Genomic DNA, 27,358 nt, shown 5'->3' with positions numbered 1-27,358 from the left:
AGGCAACCTCTAGGTAGGTTCAATCTTACTGTCTCCATAACGATCAACACACAACTGAAAAAACAAGCACCAGTCTCTTACCTTCACAGACTCTTGAGAAGGTCCCTGACATTAGAGAGACTTATGGGGTCAATGGACAAATGCTAGAATTTAATAAATACTTAAGATACAAAGCCGCTGTATCTATCTCTTGGATCCCTTCTGATTGCCCAGTGTGGAAATCATGGCTCTTGCAAATTCAGGACTTGGCTACTGAGAGGAGCCAAGAATGTGGAAACAGTGCAGCCCATTTATTGCTTCCATGTTGGTCTGAGGTTATGGGAAAAAAAGGTACTATCAGCCCATGGTTGGATTAATAACAAGGAAGAGCATTAAAGCTATTTTGAGACTTTTTTTCAAGTTTGCACTTTGGAAAATTTCAAATCTCAAGTAAAGAGAATAATGGCTGGACGTGGTGGCTCACGCCTGTAATCCCAGCACTTTGGGACGCTGAGGTGGGTGGATCATCTGAGGTCAGGAGTTCAAGACCAGCCTGGCCAACATGGTGAAACCCTGTCTCTACTAAAAATACAAAAATTTGTTGGCCATGGTGGCTCATGCCTGTAATCCCAGCTACTCACGAGGCTGAGGCAGGAGAATCACTTGAACTCAGGAGGCGGAGGTTGCAGGGAGCCAAGATTGTGCCACTACATTCCAGCCTGGGTAGCAAAACAAGACTCCATCTCAAAAAAAAAAAAAAAAAAAAAAAAAGAGGACAGTGAATCTCCATGTACCCATCATCTAGCCTCAACAGTCTGCCATCCTTGACCCAGGTGTACCTCCACATGCTTCCCACCCTTACTCAATTATTATCATTTTAAAGTAAAATGTATATACATTGAAATGCACAATTGTTAGTTATACAATTCAGAACTGGACACCCTGTGTAGCCCACACTCCTATTGTCTCCTTTTGGGTACACTTAAAATATATATGTCAGTAGATAAGGAAATAACTTACAACTTTTCAGCTGTTCTCATTTTCAAATCATGAGGTATTCTTAGAGGTGTTCCTCACTTGAGAAATTCTTCCCTTGTGCCTCCCCTCATCCCATCTCAACACTGGAAGATCAAGCCACATTTGTCTCTGACATTTGTTTCTGACACTGTTTGCCTCTGCACATTGACTCCAGATGTCTACCTGACTTCTTAGATTTGATAATCCAAATGAGATTTCCAATAATTTATTCACTGGCTCTAACCATCTAAGATAAAAACCCTTCTCCAATCCCCTCCCAGAACTCAGCAGCCTAACTCACTCTTGACTGCTTTGCCTGGTAGAGGAGATAAATGAAGCAGGTTAGCCTTCTTGGTCTACCGGGGGAACACCCTGGAAATAAGAAAGAGAATGGGAGGTACAGAAATAAGATGCATTCCTTCCTAATCAGCCCAAGTATACTCAATAGAAGGTGAATGAAATAGAGAGAAATAAGGGTAACGCCTCAAGTCTTTCCTGATCAAAAGTAAGGAAAGAAAAATAAAGCTTCTGAGCTAAGAGTGTAAAAGTGATTGTTCTTGCTATAAGTATCTTTCCCCTAGAGCAGTGCATGTTAGACAGATACACAACCAGATATACACTGTTTTTATTGTGTCCAGAAAAAATACACGCATAAATGAAAAGGTTTTATGAAACAATATGTGACACTGCCAGTCCTGTGAGGAATACATTCCAAGAGCCCCAGTGGATGCCTAAGACTGAGGATGGTATTGAACCCATATACATTTTGCTTTTTCTTTACATACGTACCTATGATAAAGTTTAATTTATAAATCAGGCACAGTAAAAGATTAACAACAATAACTAGTAATAAAATAAAACAACGATAACAATATACTATTCACAATTTCAGGATTAGAAGACTCATTTTTACTGTAGATCTTTGCAACCTCAGCATATGATTTTTGTTTTCATTCCCTAAGTTGAGGACTTTTACCTTTTCACTTAAACGAAGCACTTTACCGCTTTACTTTGGCGTATCCAAATTGCCAGCATCCCTACTCTTGCACTTTGGGGCCATTATTAAATAAAATAAGGATTACCTGAACACAAGCACTGTGATACCACAACAGTCGATCTGATAACCTAGATGGCTAAGTGACTAATGAGTGACTAGTGTATACAATGGGATACCACTGAGAAAGGGAGGATTCACTTCTCAGGCAGGACAGAGCAGGGCAGTGCAAGATTTCATCATCAGAACTGTACACAATTTAAAACTTATGAATTGTTTATTTCTGTAATTTTCCATTTAAGATTTCTGGACCATGGTTGACCATGGAAAGCGAAACTGCAGATAAGGAAGAACTATTGTACTAAGTTAAATATATGCAGATATTTTATATTTCTCTAGTTCATGTTGTTTTTTTTCTCTAGTTCATGTTTTTAAAAGCCTGGCCACCACTTACTAAAATGATTTTGCAACCCCCTGATGGGTTGCAAACTGCAGTCTGAAAACCACTGCCCTAAAGATTTGGCATAAGATGTTGGAAAGGAGCTCTTTTCTCTGGAGTTCTTGGCCTCACCGTTTCCTTCATTAGAAACCCGTTTGATCCTTCACAAAGTATGGTTGCTCAGTTTAAATCCAAGATACCTATGTTCATTACAAGAGATGATATTTAGCTAGGGATTATGTAAAGTCAACCAACATATAACACCTGACAGGCATAAGGCTCCTGTTTATAGCCAGCCCCACCTACTAGAGCTAGGGTAGAGGTGGCTGGAAAGCCTGTCATCATGTGAGGTACTGAGAGAGTGATGACGATGCATATCCCTGCACACACTCAGCCTGCCTCACGTAGTCCGTATTGTGTTTGCCACATCCTTTAGTTCCAAGAAGAAATGCAAGCACATTAAAAATAAGAGGTGCTGTGTATGCAAAGAAAATACCCGGCCCCCTCTCCAGAGATTTGAATCTAAACACTGTATGGCTAACTTCCTGTATCTGAACCCAGAAAGAGAAATAGAAAACATTTTAAAAGGAGGATCTGATGTTATCTGATATCCAGCAATAAATGTCTTAAAAATATCATGATGTACAGCCTGATCCAGTTTATAATACTAAAAATTATAATGGCTATGTTTCATTGGGCTCTTCCCAGTGGTCCAGTGTGCTTTGCATTATTTCCTGGAATTTAGTAGTACCTCTGTGAAATAAGTGATACTATTACCCCCATTTTACAAGTGGAAGAGGGAAACAATGAGTATCAGTTGGGGCCCTAAGACCTACAGCAGTAATGGAGATTTTTTTCCCAATAAACTTCCTCTTCTAAGAGTGCCCCTGAGGCCAGGAGCAGTGGCTCACACCTGTAATCTCAGCACTTTGAGAGGCTGAGGTGGAAGGATCACTTGAGCCCAGGAGTTCGAGACCAACCTGGGCAACATAGCAAGACCCTGTCTCTATTTAAAAAGAAAAGAAAAAAATGAAAATAAAAGAGAGCTCCAGAAAGAGAGGCCCACTGGAATCACGGAGGAGCTGCTTCCCAGACATACACAAAGAAGTGGATTCAAATAGCTCAAGATGAAGTGTGATGAACATTAAGGTGCATCACCAAGTTCTCCCTTCAAGAATGGACTTTTTGGGGCAGGTAGAGCATGATGGCTGATTAGAAGCCTTTAGCAATTGTCACCTCCACAGAAACATCAAATTGAACAACTACCTACACAAAAAAAGTAACTTCATAAGAACCAAAAATCAGATGAGTAATCGCAGTAACTGATTTTAACATCATATTAAGGAAACATGCACTGTTAAGAGGAAAAGAAAGACAGTCTTGAATCCCCTACACCACCCCTCCCTCATCCCATGGCAGCAGCTATTTGGTGTGGAGAGAGAATCTGTGTATTTGGAGAAGGGAGAGTGCAGTGACAGTGGGACTTTCTTTTGGAATTCAGTGCTGCCTTGTCACAGGAATGTCTATTTTTTGTGGAAACATGGGGCAGAACTCAGCTGGCACACTTGAAGGGAGCGTTTAGATCAGCCCTAGCCGGGGGGAATCACCCCTTCCAGCAGTTGCAACCTGAGTTCCAGCTAGCCCCATCACTGCAGGCTAAAGCTCTGGGGCCCTAAACAAACTTGAAAGGCAATGGGGCCGGGCGCGGTGGCTCACGCTTGTAATCCCAGCACTTTGGGAGGCCGAGGCGGGCGGATCACGAGGTCAGGAGATCGAGACCACGGTGAAACCCCGTCTCTACTAAAAATACAAAAAATTAGCCGGGCGTGGTGGCGGGCGCCTGTAGTCCCAGCTACTCGGAGAGGCTGAGGCAGGAGAATGGCGTGAACCCGGGAGGCGGAGCTTGCAGTGAGCCGAGATCGCGCCACTGCACTCCAGCCTGGGCGACAGAGCAAGACTCTGTCTCAAAAAAAAAAAAAAAAAAAAAAAAAAAAAAAAAAAAAAAGAAAGGCAATGTAAGCTACAAGGATGGCAATTCCTGGGCAGATCTTGGTGCAGGTCAGGGCTCAGAGCCAGTGGACTTGGGTTATACATGACTGAGTGAGACAGTTGGGATGACTAAGGGAGTGCTTGCATCACCCCTCCCCAACTCGAGGAGGCACAGCTCACAGCTTCAAGAGAGACTCCTTCTTGGGGAGAGGAGAGGGAACAGTAAAGAAGACCTTGTCTTGCAACCTCAACACTAGCTCAGCCACAGTAGGGTAGAGCACCAGGCAGAGTTGTGAGGCCCCGTAGCTCCTGGATGACATTTCTAGATATACCCTAGGCCAGAAGGGACCTGCTGCCTTGAAAGGAAGATACCAGTCCTGGCAGCATTCAACACCTGCTGACTAAATCAGCAGTAGTAGCCAGGTTGTACTTGCCATGGGTCTTAGGTGAGACTCAGAACCATGCTGGCTTCAGGTGTGACCCAGCACCTTCTGAGCTGTGGTAGCTAAAGGAGAGACTCCTTTTGTCTGAGGAAAGGAATTGGAATAATATGAGGACCTTGTCATATAGCTTGGGTACCAGCTCAGCCATAGTGGCATAGAGCAAGCAGATACCCAGGGTCCCTGATTCCAAGTCTTGACTCTTGGAAAAGATTTTTTGGATGTGCCCTGGGCCAGAGGGAAGCCACTTCCCTGAAGGGAGAAACTAGGCCTGGCAGCATTTATCACAAGCTAACTCAAGAGCCCTTGGGCTGTGAATGAAAACTTGTGGTAGCCAGGCAGTACTCCTTATGGGCCTGGGTGGTGGTGGCCATGGGGAGAGAGTCCTCTGCTTGAGGAAAGGGGAGGGAAGAGTAGAAAGGACTTTGTCTTACAACCTGGGTGTCAGCTCAGCTACAGTAGAATAGAGCACCGGGTAGATTCCTAAGTTTCCTGGTTCTAGGTCCTGGTTCACAGATGGCATCTCTGGACCCACCTGGGGCTGAGTGGAACTTGCTGCACTGAGGGACACAAGCCTGGCTGTATTTGCTGCCTACTGACTGTAGAGCCCTTGGGCCTTGAGTGAACATGTGTGATAGCCAGGCAATGGTCCCTGCAGGCCTTGGGTGAGACCCTGTGCTGTGGGTCTGACCCAGGGCAGTCCCAGTGGTTGTGGCCACAGTGGTGCTTGTGTCACCTCTCCCTCAGCTCCAGACAGCTCAGCACAGAGACAGACTCTATTTGTTTGGGGGAAATTAAAGGAAGAAAAAAGAATCTCTGCCTGGTAATCCAAGAATTCTCCTGGATCTTACCCAAGACCACCAAGGCAGTACCTCTGTGAGTCTGCTGTGAGTCTGCAAGAGTCACAGTGCTACTGAGCATTGGGGTGCATCCTAATGCAAATATGGCTGCAGTGATGAAAGACTTAGATAACAACACCAAAATCCCTTTGAATACTTGGAAAGCCTTCCCAAGAACAGGTATAAACCAGCCCAGACTCTGAAGACTGCAATATATACCTAACTCTTTGATTCTCAGAAACTGATGAACATCCACAAGCATCGTGACCATGCAGGAAAACATAACCTCACGAAATTAACTAAATAAGTCACCAAGGACCAGTCCCAGAGAGAGAGGGATATGTGACCTTTCAAAAATAGAATTCAAAATAGCTGTTTCGAGGAAGCTCAGAAAAATTCAAGGTAACACAGAGAAGGAATTCAAAATCCTATCAGATAAGTTAACAAAGAGATTAAAATAATTAAAAACAAGCAGACATTGTGGAGTTGAAAAAAGCAATTGACATACTGAAGACTATATCAGAGTCTCTTACCAGCAAAACTGATCAAGTAGAAGAAAAAATTAGTGAGCTTGAAAACAGAACTATTTGAAAATACACAGTCCAAGGAGACAAAATAAAAAAGAATAAGAAATGATGGAGAACATCTACAGGATATAGAAAATAGTCTAAAAAGGGAAAATCTAAAAGTTATTGGCCTTAAAGAGAAGGTATAGAAAGAGAGAGAGAGAGATATTGGGGCAACGAGTTTATTCAAAGGGATAATAACAGAGAATTTCCCAAACCTAGAGAAAGATATTAACATTCAAGTACAAGAATGTTACAGAACATCTAGCCGATTTAACCCAAAGAAGACTACCTGAAGGCATTTAATAATTAAACTCCCAAAGGTTAAGGATAAAGACAAGATCCTAAAAGCAGCAAGAGAAAAGAAACAAATAACATACAATGGAGTCCAATATGTCTGGCAGCAGACTTCTCAGTGGACACCTTACAGACCAGGAGAGAGTGACATGACTGCTGAAGGACAAAAATTGTTGTCCTACAATAGTATATCCAGTAAAACATAAAGGAGAAATAAAGACTTTCTGAGACAAACAGAAGCTGAGGGATTTCATTAAAACACAAAACATGTCCTAGAAGAAATGGTAAAGGGAGTTCTTCAATCTGAAAGAAAAGGATATTAATGAACAGTGAGAAATCATCTGAAGTATTACAAAACTCACTGGTAATAGTAAGTACACAGAAAAACAGAATATTAAAACACTGTAATTGTAGTGTGTAAAGTACTCATGATTTGAGTAGAAAGACTAAAAGATGAACCTATTAGAAATAATAACTGACTTTTTAAGGCATAGACAGTATAATAAGGTATAAATAGAAACAGCAAAAAAGTTAAAAAGCGGGGGATTAAAGTATAGAGTTTTTATTAGTTTTTGCTTTGCTTATTTGTAAGTTTGTTTATGCAGTCAGTGTTAAGTTGTCATCAGTTTAAAATAATGGGTTATAAGATATTATTTGCAAGCCTTATGGTAACCTTAAATTGAAAGACATACAACAGATATACAAAAAGTAAAAGCAAGAAATTAAAATACACCACCAGAGAAAATCACCTGCACTAAAAGGAAGATGGAAAGGAAAAAAAGACGCTAGACAAGACCAAAATCAACCAGAAAACAAATAATGAAATGGCAGGAGTAAGTCCTTACATATCAATAATAACATTGAATATAAATGGACTAAACCCTCCATTCAAAAGACATAGAGTGGCCAAATGGATAAAAAAAAGAAGATCCAATGATCTCTTGCCTACAGGAAACACACTTCACTTATAAAGACACACATAGACTGAGAATAAATGGATATAAAAAATATTCCATGCCAATGGAAACAAACAAACAAAAAAAGCAGAAGTAGCTATACTTATAACAGGCAAAATAGATTTCAAGACAAAAACTGTAAGAACACAAAGAAGGTCATTATATTATGACAAAGGGGTCAATTCAGCAAGAGGATACAACAATTGCAAATATATGTACACCCAATACTGGAGCACCCAGATAGATAAAGCAAATACTATTAGAGCTCGAGAGAGAGTGAGAGAGAGAGAGAGAGAGAGACCCAAATACCATAATAGCTAGAGACTTCAACACCCCACTTTTAGGATTGGACAGATCATCTAGACAGAAAATCAACAAAGAAGCACTGGACTTAATCTGTACTACAGACCAAATGGACCTAATAGATATTTAGAGAACATTTCATCTAATGGCTGCAGAATACACATCCTTCCCCTCAGCCCAGGGATCATTCTCATGGATAGACTATATGTTAGGCCACAAAAGTAGTCTTTAAAAATTCACGGATATTAAGTTATATCAGATATCTTCTCTGACCACAATGGAATAAAACCAGAAATCAACAACAAGGAATTTTGGAAACTATACAAATGATTGGAAATCAAACAATATGCTCTTGAATGATCAGTGGGTCAGTGAATAATTTAAGAAAGACATTTTAAAAATTTCTTGAAACAAATGTAAATGGAAACACAGCATACCAAAACCTGTGGGATACAGGGAAAGTGGTACTAAGAGGAAAGTATATAGCAATAAGCACCTACATCAAAAAACTAGAAAAACTTCAAATAAACAACCTAACGATATATCTTAAAGAGCTAGAAAAGCAAGAGTAAATAAAACCCTAACTTAGTAGAAGAAAATTAATCATAAAGATCAGAGCAGAAATACATGAAACTGAAACAAAAAAAATACAAAAGATCAACAAACAAAAAGTTGTTTTGAAAAGATAAACAACGTCAACAAACCTTTAGCTAGACTAAGAAAAAGAGAGAAGACTCAAATAAATAAAATCAGAGATGAAAAAGGAGAGATTATTACCAACACTGCAGAAATTCAAAGGCTCATTAGAGGCTACCATGAACAACTATATGCCAAAAAATTGGAAAATGTAGGATAAATGGATAAATTCCTAAACACATGCAACCTGCTAAGATTCAACCATGAAGAAACTGCAAACCTAAGCAAACCAATAACCAATAGGTAATAATATTTAAGCCATAATAAAAAGTCTATCATTAAAGAGAAGCCCAGGACCCAATGGGTTCAGAGCAGAATTTTACTAAACATTTAAAGAACTAATACCAATCCTACACAAACTATTCTGAAAAATAAAAAAGAGGAAGGAATACTTTCAAACTCATTCTACAAAGCCAGTATTACTCTGATACCAAAACCAGACAAAGACATCAAAAAAGGAAAACTACAGGCCAATATCCCTGATGAACATTGATGCAAAAATCCTGAACAAAATGCTAGCATATTAAATTCAGCAACACATCAGAAAGTTCATTCATCATAACTAAGCAGGATTTATCCCAAGATGCAATGATGGTTGAACATATGCAAGTCAATCAATGTAGTACATCATATCAACAGAATGAAGGACAAAAACCATGTGATCATTTCAACTGATGATGAAAAAGCATTTGATAAAATTCAACATCCTTTTATGATAAAAAAAAACCTTGAAAAACAGAATAGAAGGAATATACTTCAACATAAGAAAAGCCATATACAACAGACCCACAGCTAATATCACACTGAATGGAGAATACTGAAAGCTCTTCCTGGAAGATCTGGAACAAAACAAGTATGCCCACTGTCACCACTGTTATTCAACACAGTCCTAGAAGTCCTAGCTAGAGGAATCAGACAAGAGAAAGAAATAAAGGGCATCCAAATTGGAAAGGAAGAAGTCAAATTATCCTTGTTTGCAGATAATATGACCTTGTATTTGGAAAAGCCTAAAGGCTCCACAAAAACCTATTAGAACTGATGAAAAAAATTCAGTAAAGTTGCAGGATACAAAATCAACATAGAAAAATCAATAGCATTTCTATATACCAACAATGAACAACCTGAAAAATAAATTTTAAAAGTAATCCTATATACAATAACTACAAATAAAATACCTAGGAATAAACATAACCAAAGAAGTGAAGAATCTCTACAATGAAAACTATAAAACATTGAAACAAGAAATTGAAGAGGGCACCAAAAATGGAAAGATATTCCATGTTCATGGGATGGAATAATCAATATTGTTAAAATGTCCATACTACCCAAAACAATCTACAGATTCAGTGCAATCCCTGTCACAATACCAATGACATTCTTCACAGAAATAGAAAAAACAATCCTAAAATTTATATGGAACCATAAAAGATCCAGAATAGCCAAAGCTATCCTGGGTGAAAGGAACAAAACTGGATGAATTACATTACCTGACTTCAAAGTATACTACAGAGCTGTAGTAACCAAATAGCATGGTACTGACATAAAAAGAGACATGTAGATCAGTGGAACAGAATTGAGAAGTGAGAAATAAATCTATACATCTACAGTGAACTCAGTTTCGACAAAGATGCCAAGAATATACTTTGGGGCAAAGACAGTCTCTTCAATAAATTGTGCTGGGAAAACTGGATATCCATATGCAGAAGAATGAAACTAGACCCTTATCCTTTACCATATACAAAAATCAAATCAAAATGGCTTACAGACTTAAATCTAAGACCTCCAACTATGAAACTCCTAAAAGAAAATGTTGGGAAACTCTCCAAGACATTGATCTGGGCAAAGATTTATTGAGTAATACCCCACAAGCACAGGCAACCAAAGCAAAAATGGACAAATGGGATCATATCAAATTAAAAGGCTTCTGCATGGCAAAGGAAACAATCGACAAAGTGCAAAGACAATCCACAGAATAGGAGAAAATATGCAAACTAGCCATCTGACAAGAGGTTAATAACCAGAATATGTAACGAGCTCAAACAACTCTATAGGCAAAAAAACTAATAATCCTATTTAAAAATAGGCAAAAGGTCTGAATAGATATCTTGCAAAAGAAGACATACAAATGGCAAACAGGTATATTAAAAGGTGCTTAACATCACTGATCATCAAAGAAATGTAAATGAAAACTACAATGAGATATCATCTCACCACAGTTAAATGGCTTCTATTCAAAGGACAGGCAATAATGAATGCTAGTGAGAATACAGAGAAAAGGGAACCGTCATACACTTTTGGTGGGAATGTAAATTAATAAAACTACAATGGAGAACAGTTTGGAAGTTCCCAAAAACAATAAAAATAGAACTACCACATGTTCCAGCAATCTCACTGCCGGGTACATACCCAAAAGAAAGGAAATCAGTATATCAAAGAGGTATCTGCACTCCCATGCTTACTGTGGGTGTAGTCACAATAGCCAAGATTTGGAAGCGATCTAAGTGTCCATCAACAGATAAATGGATAAAGAAAATGTGGTCCGTATACACAGTAGAGTGCTATTTAGCCATAAAATAGAATGAGATCCTGTCATATGCAATAATATGGATGGAACGTGAATTAACAACATTATGTGAAGTGAAATAAGCCAGGCACAGACAGACAAACTTCATGTGTTCTCACATATTTTTGAGAGCTAAATATCAAAACAATTTAATTCATGGAGATAGAGTAGAATGATGGTTACCAGAGGCTGGGAAGGGTAGTTAGGGTAGGGTAAGTGGGGATAATTAATGGGTACAAAAATATAGTTAGATAAAATGAGTATGATCTAGTATGTGATAGCATAACAGGGTGACTACAGTCATAATTTACTGTGTATTTAAAAGTGACTAAAAGCATAATGGGATCATTTGTAGCACAAAGAAAGGATAAATGCTTGAGGTTATGGATACCCCATTTACCTTGATGTGATTATTATATATTGTATGCCTGTATCAAAATATGTCATGCACTTCACAAATAAGTAAATAAATCTATCTATATCTACTATCTACCCACAAATAAAAAATAAAAAAGTAAAATAAACAAATTAAGAGAAAAAATGGACTTGTTGCCCAGCTGCTAGGAGTGCTGTCAGAAGATAAGCTGCAGCTGTCAGTCTATCAGATTTTGTCTCGGCTGCAGTTACCTTACCCACAGTCACAACCTTCCTGGGTTGTGGATCCAGTAGGATTGGGTCCTATATTCAATGGGTGATTGAGGCAGAGGTATATAAGCCAAGCCATTTCATTTCAGTAAAGGACAATTTGATATTGTTAGGCAGAATAATACCTTCTCCCAAATATAACCACAGTCTGATCCCTGGAACCTGTGAATATATTATATTATGTGGCAATGGAGAATTAAGGCTATTGATAGAATTATGGTTGCTAATCAGCTGAATTTAAGACAAAGAAGTTATCCTGGATTACCTAGGAGGGTCCAGTATAATCAAGAAGGAGGTAGAAAAGGGCATCAAGTCAGAGAGATATTTAAAAATGTTATTCTTAAAGGGAATCAAGTCAGAGAGAGATTTAAAAATGCTATTCAGCTGGCTTTGAAGATGGAGGAAGGAACCATGAGTCAGGGAAGGCAAACAGCCTCCAGCAGCTGGAAAAGGCAAGGAGGTGATTCTCTGCCACAATCTCCAGAAAAAAATGTGGTCCTGCCAACACCTTCAGTTTAACTCAGACTCATTTTTGATTTATGCCCTCCAGAATTGTACAATAATAAATTTGTTTCATGTTAAGATAATAAATTTGTGTTGTGGTAGTTTGTTACAGCAGCAATAGGGAAGTAATAAAGGCCACTTTAGAGGTCAGACAATGCTGCTCTCAGCCCTGCATCACAGCATGGCTTCTCCCTCCATCTCCATCCCATCTTGCTTCTTTCACCTCCCTTCTCCCCAGTTTGGGGCACTCGTTAGTAAGCATCCTGTATGTGAACCCCATACTGGAGTCTGCTTCCCAGAGAGCCCAACTTGTGACAGATAATAAAACCTCATGAAGTTCTCTTGTAACTATAAATATATAATAAATATATAAATATAAAGTTTATATTTATGAAAAGGAGTTATAAACTGTTCATCAAAAAATGTAATGCCTATATGACTATGAATGTGAATAGCATTGCATCTGATATTAAGACAATATCAAGTAAATGTTAAGAACATGGCTTTGACTGGTAGATACAAGTTCAAGTCTAGCTTCCGTACTTGTGTCCCCCAAAGTTCATGTGTTGGAAACTTAATCCCCAATTCAACAATGTCAAGAGGGGACCTTTAAGAGGTAATTTGGTCGTAAGGGCAGAGCCCTTATGCATGGATTAATGCCATAATTGCTGCAATGGTTTCCTGATAAATGCTGCAATGGGTTCCTGATAAAAGGATGAATTTGACCTTCTTATCCTCTCTTGCTCTTACCTTCTGCACCATGGGAGGACACAGCAAAAAGGCCTTGAAAGATGCTGGCACCTTGATATTTGACTTCACAGCCTCCAGAATGGTGAGAAACAAATTTCTTTTCTTTATAAATTAACCCAATATGTGGTATTCTGTTACAGAAACACAAAATAGACTAAGACAGGGACATTACTTAACTTTGGAATTTATTTACTCTCACTCACCAACACCCACCCCTAAATAGAGATAATAAATACCTACCCCCACTAGAAAGCATTAAGTAAGGTGTAATTTTAAACCCTATGACTGATTTGTGTTAAGAACCCAATAAAACTTAGTTAAGCTCTCTTAACTATACCTCACTATTTTCTCTCAGGAATTTGCAACTTCTTGTTGTAATAGTTGATACTATTGGGTCGGGAGGCAAATCACCGTTAAACTGTATGGTTTGCTTCTGTCACAATATGTGCTTCAATTAAGAGAGCTCTGGAAGGTACCTGTGTCCTGTAGTGGTGAAGAAAAGCTTCTTAAGGAATATTGGAATTTAGCAGGGATGGTAAAAACATCCTAGAGAAAATGGTGAGCCAGTGGCACCATGGAGTCCTCACTCCAACTCTTGCATATAGTGTTTTTGTTTGTTTGAGACAGAGTCTTGCTCTGTCTCTCAGGCTGGAGTGCAGTGGCGCAATCTCGGCTATCCCGGTTCAAATGATTCTCCTATTCTCCTGCCTCAGCCTCCCGAGTAGCTGGGATTACAGGCATTTGCCATCATGCCCAGCTAATTCTAGTATTTTTTGTAGAGACAGGGTTTCACCAAGTTGGCCAGGCTGGTCTTGAACTCCTGATCTCAAGTGATTTGCCCGCCTCGGCCTCCCAAAGTGCTGGGATTACAGGATGAGCCACCATGCCCGGCTGCCATTTTTTTTTAACTTTTTTTTTGACATGGAAAAGTGGATTTTCTTTTTTCCAAAAATTGCACCAAGGTAAAAGCAAACCTCTAGTTCATGCGGGTGTGTTGTGTAGGCGTTAGCAGTACTGCCTTCACTACGCGCTCATTGGACATAGTGCAACCCCAAGAACAGGATGGCTGCATGTAGTCTAGTTTAGGTAAATCAAATTTGGAAGGACACGCACCAGATTATCAAGTTTTCAAAGCACTGCAGTTGTTTTATTTATTTTAACATGTAATTTTAGACATATGGGGTAGGATATCTTGTCATGTGTACAGTGTTTTCTGAAATGTACCACATAAATTGAAGAAAAAAGCTGAGTAAGGACAAAGAGGTTGAGCTATGTACTCATCTCAGGTAAATATATGAAACCTTTGAAATTATGACCAGTACTGTTAGATTTATGGCAGTGGGTATACATCCCTCACTACTGAGTGGCTCTCACTCATAACTCCTTCTTTATATTTATCATCTTTATATTCATATAGCATCTCTATTTTCAATGTCTTACTAATTTCTCCCTCTCCTGTAACCCTTTAGGCTGAAATTTCATGTTTCATGTCAATTCAGAAGCAAGTTCTTTTCTGGGATGTGGAACCTATCTGTTCAGCCATTTCTGAGTTACCCAAGCATGAGAAAAATGTTGTTTAGGAAATTCGTCAAGATCCACTTTTTGTGTGTTTAAATTTAAACATCCAGAGCTGTTGTACACATTCTGTAAGGAGAAAAAATATTCTTTGCTTTGAAATATAATTGGTTGAGCTTTACTGTCCACATTCTGTATATATGGAATGTGGTTATAGAGAGATGTGTTGAAATTTTGCAAAATCCTTTGGGTTTCCAGACCCTCCATACATGTTGTACTTAGAAAAATGCTTTTTTATTTCTTTTTTAGTCTTAAACTGACATTTCTCTAGAAAAATTTGAGTGTAACAGCTCCTGTCTGGCTGTATTGTCAAACAACAGAAGTTTTATTCTATAAAAATTAGGATTAAAAAATTTACATATATATTTAAATATATATAAACTCTTGGGCTTTGGTTCTTGTTTTCTTGCAGATAGGAATATTTGTGCTGCTGGTAGCAACTTTCAATAAAATATTATTGGGTAGTAGATAGTGTCTTAGTCTGTTTTCTGTGGTTTATAACAGAATACCTGAACCTGGGGTAATATATAAATAAATGAAATTTATTTATTGTAGTTCTGGAGGCTGGGAAGTCCAAAGTTGAGGGGCCACATTTGGTGAGTGCCTTCTTGCTGGTGGGAACTCTGCAGGCTGAAGACGGCACAAAGCATCACATGGCAAAGGGACTGAGTATGCTAGCTCAGGACTATCTTCCTTTTGTCATAAAGCTAACAGTCCCATTCCCATGATAACCCATTAATCCATGAATGATTTAATCTATTTATGAGGGAAGAGCCTTCATGATCCACCTGCCTCTCAATACTGCCACACTGGGGATTGTTTCAACATGAATTTCAAGTGAGCACAAACATTCAACCATAGCATTCTGTCCCTGCCCCCCCAAAACTGATGTTCTTCTCACATACAAACACATTTATTTCATTCTGATAGCCCCAAAGTCTTGTTTCAGCACCAACTCTGAAGTCCAAAGTCGAGAATTTCATCTTCCTGTGAAATCAAAGTAAATTATCCACTTTCAAGATACAATAATGGTATAGGCATAAAACAGACATTCCCATTCCAAAAGGAAGGAATAAACAAAAAGAAAAAAGCAGCATGCCCCAAGAAAGTCCAAAACCTAGCAGGGCAGACATTACATCTTAAAGCTGGAGAATAATCTTTTTTGACTCCACATGCTGCCTCTTGGACACACTAGAGCAACAGTTGGGCCCACAAGGCCTTAGACAGCCCCACGTCTATGGCTTTGCTGGGTACAGCCCATACAGCTGCCCATACAGGTTGGAGCCCGGTTCCTGAAGCTTTCCCAAGTAGATGTTGCATGCTGTTTGGTGACTCCACAGTTCTGGGGTTCTGGTAGTGGCCCTGTTCCCACAGCTCCACTAGGCATTGCTCTGTTGGAAACTCTCTGCAGCAGCTCTGACCCTACAATTCTGCTTAACATTGCCCTAGTTGGAGCTCTCTGAAGTGCTCTGCCCTTGTTACAAGCCTTTGCCTGGACCCAGGCTTTCAGCAAAAATCCTTGGACGTCTAGGTGGAGGCCCCCACATCTCCACAGCTCTTGCTTTCTGCAAACCTGAAGAATTATAATGGCATCATATGGATGCCGTTAAGGCCTATGGTTCTTATCTTCTTGAGTGGCAGGTCAGTTCACACCTAAAGCTTCTTGAGCCACAGCTGGCATGTCCAAAAAGCACCGTACCAGAATTTGGGGAGTAAAGACCTGAGAGAGCTCTGGGCAGCAAGCCCATGAAAGGTGCCTCAGGTCTGTCTCCTGAAACCATTCTGTCCTCCTGCCTCTGGGTCTGTGATGAGAGGAACAACTCAAAGTTCTCTGAAATGCCATCCAGGTCTTTCCTTCTTGTGATGATACTTTCTTTCTTTACTAATCTCCGGAACAAAAGGTTGCTGGGCTACACCCTTGGTTTCCTCTCCCAAACACACTTTTTCACTCTTTACATGGCCAGGCTGAGAGTTTTCCAAATCTTTCCACTTTGCTTCTCTTATGATTGTAAATTCAACCTTTAAAGTTTTTTTCCTCTCTCACAGCTTGATGTAAGTGGTTAAAAGTAGCCAGGCCACAGCCTGAATGCTTTACTGCTTATATATTTCTTTGGCCAGATACCCCAGTTTCTCTTTTTCAAGTTCAGCCTTCCAGAAAGCCCTCAGGCATAGAACAGTTCAGCTAAGTTCTTTGCCAATTTATAACAAGGATGGTCTTTACTCCATTTTCTAGTATCTTGTTCCTCAGTTCCGCCTGAGACTTTGTCAGAATGGCCTTTACTGTCCATAGTTCCATCAGCATTCTGATTATGACCATTTAACCATTTCTAAGGAGTTCCAAACTTTCCCTGTTCTTCTTGTCTTCTCAGCCCTCACTAGAACCCAGGCTTTTTCTAGACTGCTGCTTCATTCTTGTAGCCTCTGCTCATTATCCAGTTTCAAAGCTGCTTCTCCATTTTCAGGTATTTGTTTTCATTAACACCCCACTCCCAATACTAATTTCTGGTCTTGTCAATTTTCTGTTGCTTAGAACAGACTACCTGAAACTAGGGTGATTTATAAAGAAATGAATTTATTTCTTACAATTCTAGAGACTGAAAAGTCCAAGGTCAATGGGCCACCCTGCTGGTGGGGACTCTGTGCAGAATCCCAAAACAGTGCAGGGCATCACATGGCAAGGGGGCTGAGCCTGCTAGCTCAGGTCTCTCCTTCACTTCTTATAAAGTCACTAGTCCCACTCCCGTGATCCCATTAACTCATTAACTCATGAATCTATGATTTCAGTGCCCTGAAATACTGGGAACTTAGAGAATAATAAAGAAGTAAAGTAGGAAAAGGTAGATGGGGTGGAGAGGAGGAGAAAGAGAGCAGAGATTGCTTCCTTCTGACCTGGCAGACATTCCCAAGACATATGGACTTGTTCCAGTTATATATTGCTGCATAACAAATCACCTCAAAACTTAATGGCTTAAAACAACAATTTTTAATCATTATCTTCACAGCTCTAGGGGTTGGTTAGCCAGTTTTGTTGAGGGTCTCTAATGCAGTTGCAGCATCTAGAGCTAGCATCAGCTCTCACTCGTATCTGGCACCTAGTCTGGGAAGATTCAAAGATCCAGGGGCTAGAACAGCTGTAGCTCTTTGGTCATCTCCTTTTTTCTTTACGTGGTCTTTCTGCATGGTTTCTCCAGCTTCAGGGTAGCCAAACTTCTTTTCAGGCAGCTCAAGGCTTCAAAGGTAAGTGTCCCAAGGGAGACAGCCAAGTGGAATCTGCATTGCCTTTTCTAACCTAGTCTCAGAAGTCAAGGCAGTCACAAGTCCAATTCAGGTTTAGGGGAAGCAACAGACTCCACCTCTTGATGAGGGGTGCATCAAAGAATCTGTGGACATTATTTTAAAACCACCAGAGAACTTCACAGGCCTCTCTGGCAGAAAAACCAGGACAGAATAATGAGTCATTCACGAAACCACAAATTGCTTCATTGTGGTTTCCCTTGGGCTATGGGGGAGTAGTGCAGTGTTTAAAGGCTCCTGCTCTGGAGTTAGGCTGCCCGGGCTTGCCTCTGCCCTGACACTTACTAAACCTGGAACCTTGAGCAGGTCTTGGTACCTCAATTTTCTTACCTGTAAATTGGGAACAATGAGAGCTAACATTTGTTGAGCACTTACTAGGTGTCAGACATTGTCCTAACTGCATTATGTCTGCTCTCCTTTTATACGCAACATAACCCTATGAGGTACTTATCTGTTAATACTTCCTAAGTCGTAGGATTGATAATAAAAGAGACATCTTCCAGGTCTGTAGGTGTGGATCAAATGAGACCTTCTATTATGTTCGCTCTTGGCATTATTAAAGCTGTTGGGGGAAATTCTAGTGATGCCTGGCCGGTAGACTGAGCTGTTTCCAGAAATGGACCCAAGGTGCACAATGCGACACAGCGTGCAGGCTGTTCCCAGTACAGAGTGGAAGCCAAGAACAGGGCTGCGAAGACCAGGTTTCTTGACAGGTGTCAAAATTTCATAAAAAGGCCAGTCATTCCGGTTCTCATTGGTGGCTATGGGTACAGAACCCGGAACAATCCTGGAGAGTGGGATTACAAGCACCGTTTTGAATTTGCACAAGGGGAGTGTTTATATGGTTTTTCTGGAAAAGGAATCCACGACTCCGGGCGGTCGGAGGAGTTCTGCCGGGAGAACACCCGCCCTCTGCCTGAAGCGTCCCCAAGTGTCCCGGGCCCGCGTCGTGGCCGGATGCACAATGCTGACACCCTGCCCGGGGGCGTCCAGTGTATTCTGCCTCCTCTCGTGTTCCCGTTGCCACCCTGGGCTCCCTGACTCTTCTACCCAGCTTCCCCTCCTCCCTCTTCCCTGAGGTGCCTCCTCGGGCGATTCCAGAGCTCCCATCTTCCCAGTCCGGGCAAAACCCGGAAAGGTGGAATCCCTCGCCCGGAGCGCCCCGGCGGCCACTGGGCATGCTCCGTTGTCAGGCAGGTTCGGGGCTGCAGGCAACTTGCGCGCCGGACGGATTCCTGCTGCGGCCGCGCGTCCTCCTACTCCCAAGCAGGGAGAGGGCGCATGATGGCGGCCGCGGCGGCAGCGGCTGCGGGGAGCGCCAGCAGCGGCGGCGGCGGAGGAGGCAGCAGCAGCGACACGTCCAGTACCGGCGAGGAGGAGAGGATGCGGCGCCTCTTCCAGACGTGCGACGGCGACGGGGACGGATACATCAGCAGGTACGCGGGGAGGTACGAGGAAACCGACAGGGGCGAGATCAGCCCGTCCGCGCGCCGTTGACCCCTGCTCTGCCCCCTCGCCCCAACTTGCAGCAAGTTGCTCAGGAGCTCGCGGGAAAAGTTGGCCGCGACTCCGAGAGCGCGTAGCCGGCTCGGCCACCAAGGCCAAGTGTTGCTCTGTTCGCCTTGCGGGGGTGCCAGTTGGTCCAACTTTTCCCAGCGCTGTCTTTGTGTAGGCGTTGGGAGACATCTCCTTAGGATACGCACTCTTCCCGGGGCTCGGAGTGTTCTTCCCTGTGGGAAAAGGAGTTCTGGCCGCTTGTCCCAGGTAGGAGGGGCTGCCCCACAGCCTCGGGGTCCTGGGCATCAAGATACCGCGGCACGGGGCAGCGATCTGCCCGGCGGCTCGGTGGACACCCCGGGGCCGCACTGGGAGGAGATGCGCTAAGCAGCAGCCTCGGACATGGAAATAACATGCGAAGAAACTTTCTTGTTCCGCGGCTTCAGAGCTTCAAAGAGCTTCAGAGCCCAAAGAATGGGTATCGTTTGCCACCCAGTGTTGATTTAAACGCACTAGCCTGAGAGGAACGAAGCGCTCAGGAGCAAACTAGGGCTAGACCCGACTCCTACCCGGCTCTGTGCGCTGACCAGGTGAGCCTCGGGGGTGGCTCCCGGCGCCTCCGCGCCTCCACTCACAAACAAACTTTGGGGTGTTTGCTTCGGATCCCCCACACCTCCTACAGGGGCGGTATTTAAGCTTCCTGCCTCCCGGCTTGGCCAAATAATTACTTCTGCCCAAATTTGTATCACTTAGACTCTTGTGGTGAAGAAGGCAATCCCAACATGTCTGATATGCTTCGATTGAAAGGTTGACACAGGACATTGAAGACTTGGTATCCGTGGAAATTTGAATTGCCTTGGATGAAGGAGCAGCCTAAGTTGTGCATTACATGTTTCTTTAGTCTTTGTCTTGGTGATGCTAAAGATCGTTTCTGAAAATCCGGGGCTGCTTCCTGATTTCTCTGACTACCTAAAAAAAAAAAAAAAAAGAGTGCGGAATTTTTCCCTTAAAATAAAAAAAAAAATTATTTATTTGGGAGTCAACGCAATTTTGATCATTCTTAGGTGAATTTTTATTACTTTCCTAAAGTTTTACTGAGAAACATTAGGAAGATATCAGAAAACTTGATGGAGTAATTCTGTTCGGAAATGAAAATAATATGTAATTCTGACTGATTCCATGCAAATTTCTATCTGGAAGTCTTGTTATTTTGGTTCTGGGATTAAAAGAAATTTCATTATATAGTTTTCCTTTTTGTTGTTTTCCTGCTTGAAACGTTATTATCTCATTTGCAGTAATAAAAGCAAACTGCAGCTTTGGATACAATTTTTTTTTTTTTTTAGACAGAATCTCGCTCTATCACCCAGGCTGGAGTGCACTGGCGTGGTCTTGGCTCACTGGAAACTCCGCCTCCTGGTTCAAGAGATTCTCCTGCCTCAGCTTCCCAAGTAGCTGGGATTACAGGTGCCCACGACCACTCCCCGCTAATTTTCGTATTTTTAGTAGAGAAGGGGCTTCACCATTTGGCCAGGCTGGTCCTGACCTCAAGTAATCCGCTCGCCTCGGTTTTGGGAAGCGCTGAGATTACAGGCCTGAGCCACCGCTCCTGGCATGGATGCAAAAAAGTTTAATTTCACACGGGCAAGAGTGCATATAGAAAACTAGCAGCGTGCTATCCTTTTCTAATTTGGCCTGTTAATATATTGCTTTATCTGAACTACACTTTCTGTATAAATGCTCACATTATTTTTGGTGATTCTACCCTGGAGGATAATGAATTCTGTAAGTGTAATTTGAGTAAAGCGGGTGGTGATAAAGAAGCCGTTTTGGATTGGAGTAGAAACTGGCTGGGGCAAAAGTGGAAAAAGTTGTTAACATTCCTTGAGCTGCATTACTTTAATGTGTCTGCTTAAAAGTTTCAAGGTATGTGTAGTAATGAACCCTAAATCATAACTTTAACTGTGGGTGGAGCTGCCCTGGAAATTATGCTGTGGCAGAATTGCCATGTAGCAGAAGTTTAGGGATGGCAATCTAGGGCAACAAGGAACTTGTCTGAAAGTGTGTTTACGTAGTAAGCACAGTTTTACCTGGAATTTACGTTTATGTGGTACGACTTGGGGAATGGGGCTAATGAAGGTAAGGGGCATTAAATGACTCCCACTCTGAAGCCACTTTTCTGTGCTGCTTTCATTTAATGACCTGTACTTACACTCTGTAGTGAGTGATATGGTTTGGAGGGTTGTGCATTCCTGTTTTATCAGACATGAGAGTTGGACTTTTTACATTAAAACCTTAAAAACTTTGGATTCATCCAAAGACGTTAAATTTATGTTCATGGTAGACAGCTGTATCTATTAGGATTTCAGATGACTATATGTCATCACAGTAACCTAACCACAGTCAAATAAGGGTTGGCTTTGTCACCTAGTAGAAATCTGGAGGTAGGCTATCTAGGTTGGGGCAGCAGCTCTGCAGTGGTGTCAGTCCCCAGCTGCCTTCTACCTTTCTCCAACACCATTTTTCACATGAAGCATTCATCCACATGGTTATCTCGTAGTCCAAAGATGATTGCCCTGTCTCCCTCCTCATCCCCAAATTCTAGGGAAGAAGATGTAAAAGGAAGTGGAATAAGTGGTGCCTGTATCATTAAAGCAGAGCTTTCCCAAATCCCTTAATTGACATCTTACTGGTCAAACTACATCACCTAACCATGCCTACTTCAGTAGAGTCTGAGGAAGCATATAATTCAACTAGGCACATTACCTCCTAAACAAAATCTAGGTTCTGTTACTAAAAGCAGGAAATAGATATTGGGTGGGCAAGTGGCAGTTAATACCTATAATAAAACCCCCCTCCCATGATAATCCACATTCAACTATATTTGCTCTGGTCCTCTGCCGAACTCTCATTCTAAACAGGAGTAGGTTGGAAATCTTAAGTTTGGGGGAAGGATAAGTGGAGGAGAAACTGGGCCGTGAGGGGAAATGTCAGGGAGGTAAGGAGTGGTGCTTTGTGCTTTCAGTATTCTCTTGGCCCAGTCTTCTTATCAGGCTGACAAAAAAGGCATCAGCTAACTAGATTCTTGGAATTGCTGCTTCTGCCAAGGAACTTTAGCCTATAAAAGGCACCCATAATCATCGCCATCAATAGTTAAAGTAGAACAGAAAGCTATGATCAAGTGGCTCCAAACTGTGGCTGGGACCCCGCTGGATTTGGGCAGCAGAGTGAGACCACCGTAAGCTCTTTCAGTGCATTTCATTAACCTTACAATGACTTTACCACATATTTTATGGTACTGGATTTTTTGGATCCTGAATATCATATTATAGAAGGTGGTGGAGGTTACTCTATTTGTTGAAATTATTTTCCCTTTGGAATTTTAAAGCTTTTTGTTTTTACCGTTCAATATAAGAAACTGCTTATGTTGAACATACCTTTGACAAATATTGAAAGCCAGCACTTAACATTTTTAAGTTCCCAAGTCTCAGCTTAAATGTTGATGCCTTAGAGAGAGCTTCCCTGACCACTATATCAAAATAGGTTTGCTTTATCCTGCCATTATTGTCCATCATAGTACTGATTGCTTGCTTTCAAAGTGCCCTTTACAACTTATAATTCCTTTTCTGTTTGCTACTTTGCCTGTTTATTGTCATTCTCTCCCTAAATTTAGGCTTCCTGAGGGCAGAAATCATATCTGTTTTCTCAAAAACAGTATACTCAGTACTTAGCACAGTATCTACCATGTAGCACACAATCAGCAAATTCTAATGAAAATGTGACCAAGAATAAACAGTGGTATGTTCATGTATATTGGAAAATATTTCAAGCATTTTCATTTCCAGATATTTTCCATATTTATGTAATATTTTAAATACGTGTATTTTTAACTTTTATTTTAAATTCAGGGGTACATGTGCAGATTTGTTACATAGGTAAACTTGTGTCGTGGGAGTTTGTTGTACAGATTATTTCATCACCTATGCCTAGTACCCATTAGTTAAGGGTACTAAGCCTAGTGCCCACTAGTTGTGGATACTAAGCCTAGTGCCCACAAGTTATGGGTACTAAACCTAGTACCCATTAGTTATTTTTCCTGATCCTCCCCCCCTCCCAACTTCCACCCTCTGATAGGCCCCAGTGCGTGTTGTTCCCCGCTATGTGTCCATGTGTTCTCACCATTTAGCTCCCATTTATATGTGAGATCATGTGATATTTGGTTTTCTGTTCTTGTGTTAGTTTGCTAAGGGTAATGGCCTCCAGTCCCATCCATGTCCCTGCAAAGGATGTGATCTAGTTCTTTTTTATGACTGTGTAGTGTTACATCGTGTATATGTACCACACTTTCTTTGTCTGGTCTATCATCAGTGGGCATTTAGGTTGAGTCCATGTCTTTACTATTGTGAATAGTGCTGCAGTGAACATATAGGTGCATGTGTCTTTATAATACAATGATTTATATTCCTTTGAGTATATACCTAGTAATGAGACTGCTGGGTTGAATGGTATTTCTGTCTTTAGATCTTTGAGGATATGTGTATATTTTATTAAAGATTTTTTTGTTTAAAAATAACTTCTTTTGGGTTATATAAAAGATACCCTTGTTGAAAATTTGGAAAAATATAGAAATATACAAAAATAAGATCACAATGATCTCTAATCCCATAACCAAGGGATATTATTTCTATTTTCCCAGTGATATATCTGCATCATACCATTCCTCTATGGGTACATTAAAAATAATTGGATAAATGGAAAATAATCACATGTTCATGGATAGGAAAACTTAATATTGTTAAGATGGCAATACTTCCCAAATTGATTTACAGAATCAATGCAATCCTTCTCAGAATACCAGCTGCTGTTTTTTGCAGAAATTGATGAACTGATCTTAAAATTCATAAGAAAACTTAAAGGACCCAGAAGAGTCAAAACAATCTTGGAAAAGAACAAAGTTGGAGGATTCATGCTTTCTAATTTCAAAACTTGCTCCAAAGCGACAGTAATTAAGACAGTATGGTACTAGCATAATGATAGACAAATAGGTCAATAGAATAGAATTGAAAATCCAGGGATAAACCTACATATTCATGTCAATTGATTTTCAACAAAAGCACCAAGATTAAGAATGACAAGGTCAAGGGTAAAATGAGGGAAAAAAATAGTCTTTTTGAGAAATGATATGGGGACAACTGGATAGTCACATAAAAGAATGAAGTTGGACACTCTCCTCACACCGTCTACAAAAATTACCTCAAAATGTATCAAAAACTTAAATATAGGAACTAAAACTATTAAACTCTTAGAAGAAAAAATAGAGCTAAATCTTTGTGAACTTCGATTTGGCAATGGAGTCTTATATGTGACACCAAAAGCACAAGCTACAAAAGAAAAAATTGTTAAATTAGGCTTCCACAAATTTTTTAAGTTTATGCTTCAAAAAACACTATCAAAAGAGTGAAAGACAACCTGCAGAATGGAAGAAAATATTTACAAATTGTACATCTGATAAAGGACTAGTATTTAGAATTTATAAAGAATACTTAATAATAAAAAGACAAATAACTCAATTTAAAAATGGACAAAGGCTCTGAATAGACATTTCTCCAAGGAAGACATACACATAGCCAATGTGCACATGAAAAGATGCTCAACATCATTAGCCACTAGGGAAATGCAAATCAAAACTACCATGGGATTCTACTTTACACTCACTAGGAAGACTATAATCAAAAAGTCAGATAATAATAAGTGTTGACAAGGCTGTAAAGAAATCCAGAACCCTTATATATTGCCGATAGCAATGTGAAATGATGCAGCTGCTTTAGAAAACAGTCTAGCAATTCCTCTAAAACATAAACATAGAATTGGCATATGACCCCAGCAATGCTACTCCTAGATATACAGCTAGGAGAACTGAAAATATATGTCCACCCAAAAACATAAATGGATGTTCGTAACAGCATTGTTTATAATAGTCAAAAGATGTACCCAAATGTTCATCATCTGATGAATGAATAAACAAGATGTGATGTATCCATGTAATGGAATATTTTTCAACCATAAAAAGGAATGAAGTACTAACACATGCTACAACAAGGATGAACCTTGAAAACATCAATGCTAAGTGAAAGAAGCCAGTCACAAAAGGCCACATATTATATTATTTCATTTATGTGAAATGTCTAGAGTAGACAGTTTTATAGAGATAGAAAGTGGATTAGTGATTACTCAGGTTTGTGGGTAATGGGAAGAATAGATGAATGAGAGCTAAAGAGTATAGGATTTCTTTTTTTGAAATGATAAAAGTGTTCTAAAATTGATTGTGGTGATAGTTTTACAGCTCTGTGAATATAGTAAAAAACAATGGGTGAACATTATGGTATGTGAATTATATAACTCAACAAAGCTGTTAAAAAAGATTTATTTTTTATTTTTTATTTTTTTGAGACAGAGTCTCACTCTGTCACCCAGGCTGGAGTAAAGTGGCACAATCTCAGCTCACTGCAATCTCCACCTCCCAGGTTCAAGCGATTTGTCTGCCTCAGCCTCCTGAGTAGCTGGGACTACAGGTGTGCACCACCATGCCTGGCTAATTTTTTTGTACTTTTAGTAGATACGGGGTTTCACCACATTGGCCAGGCTGGTCTCAAACTCCTGACCTTGTGATCCGCCCACGTCGGCCTCCCAAAGTGCTGGGATTACAGGTGTGAGCCACCACTCCTGGCCAAAAAGATTGATATTTCTTGTAATCTCATTATTTATTTAATTAATTTAATTATTCTGTTGTTGACTATTTAGATTGTTTCTAATTATTTGTTTTAGAGTTTCATTAAATCTAAGTTGCCAAAGACTAAGACAAACCATTACTTTAGGTACCAATTAAACTATGGCAAAATAATTCTTACCACTTAGAATTTTAAAATTCTTACTGAAAGGACTCCCTTAAAATTGTTGTTATAGATTTTTATCATGTTATACTCTTGTACATATATAAAAAGGGAAATAGGCTAATCAAATTGTTTAAAATAATTCTAAAACTTCTTCATATTTAAAATCCAAGTCTTGGCCAGCTGCAATGGCTCACGCCTGTAATCGCAGCACTTTGGGAGGCTGAGGCAGGTGGATCTCTTGAACCTAGGAGTTCAAGACGAGCCTGAGCAACATGGAGAAACCCTGTCTCTACAAAAAAATTACAAAAATTAGCCAGGCATGGTAGCTTGCACCTGTAGTCCTGGCTACTCAGGAGGCTGAGGTGGGAGGATCACTTGAGCCTGGGAGGTCAAGGCTGAGTTGTGAATACCCACTGCACTCAGCCTGGGCAAGAGAGCAAGACACTGTCTGAAAATAAGATAAAATAAGTAAAAATAATAAAATCCAAATCTTCCAAATCACCTTTTGATTTAGAGTACTGATGTTGTATTTCACATCAACCTCTGTGACATCAAAATATTTAGGGATGCAACATACTATTTTCTATAGTATTTTCTTCTAAAATGCCTACACCCTTTCTGCAAGTATTGATGTTGACACTCCTGATCTTACTGGAAGATGTTGATGGAAGTTTCTCAGACAATAACCACGACATTTATTCTTGAGGAAGCATTGAGGTTTGCAGTTGTCTAGTCCATTTTAGAAGGAATAACAACCTGATTCACACAGAACAAACAATGGTAACTGTGTTGGCATAAGGCCAATAAATTTTAAGAAACATTCAGATTTCGCAATGTTAAACTGTGCATCTTAGAAGTTTTGAAATATGGTATTTTATATAATGCTAGAATAAACACCTTCATTGTTCCATGTACTGTGTTATTAGAGAATTAGTCAAAACTGAAGTTATCAGTGAAATGTATGACCTAAAATTGCTTGCAGGCGCTTTGCTCAGTCGTCCTAAAACAACAGCAGCAACAACTATAACAACAAAAGGTTTTCAGATTTAATGGAGAATATGGTAGTTTGCTTATCTAAAGAACTACAAATTTATATACATCTTAAACATAATCTACTATTCTCCC

The 27,358-nt window shown here is 40.3% G+C and overlaps 1 protein-coding gene and 1 non-coding gene across 2 annotated transcripts in view; one reads left to right on the top strand and one right to left on the bottom strand.

Annotated features, from left to right (window-relative positions):
• Positions 1–13,918: 13,918 nt before the first annotated feature.
• Positions 13,919–14,044, bottom strand: LOC129457928 (U4atac minor spliceosomal RNA). The gene has a single exon (XR_008649464.1). It is a non-coding gene; the product is annotated as a U4atac minor spliceosomal RNA (small nuclear RNA).
• Positions 14,045–19,047: 5,003 nt separating this feature from the next.
• MCC (MCC regulator of WNT signaling pathway) overlaps positions 19,048–27,358 on the top strand; it is a 470,217-nt gene continuing 461,906 nt past the window's right edge. Inside the window, exon 1 of the mRNA XM_055298398.2 lies at positions 19,048–19,282. Coding sequence (XP_055154373.1) covers positions 19,128–19,282 — 155 coding nt within the window. The 5' untranslated portion in view covers positions 19,048–19,127. The remainder of the gene's footprint in view (positions 19,283–27,358) is intronic.

The sequence above is a fragment of the Symphalangus syndactylus genome, chromosome 11 (genome assembly GCF_028878055.3).
Source record: "Symphalangus syndactylus isolate Jambi chromosome 11, NHGRI_mSymSyn1-v2.1_pri, whole genome shotgun sequence".
NCBI lineage: Eukaryota > Metazoa > Chordata > Mammalia > Primates > Hylobatidae > Symphalangus > Symphalangus syndactylus.
The sequence above is the reverse complement of the archived record's forward strand: the minus strand, read 5'-3'. Positions and strand labels throughout refer to the sequence as shown.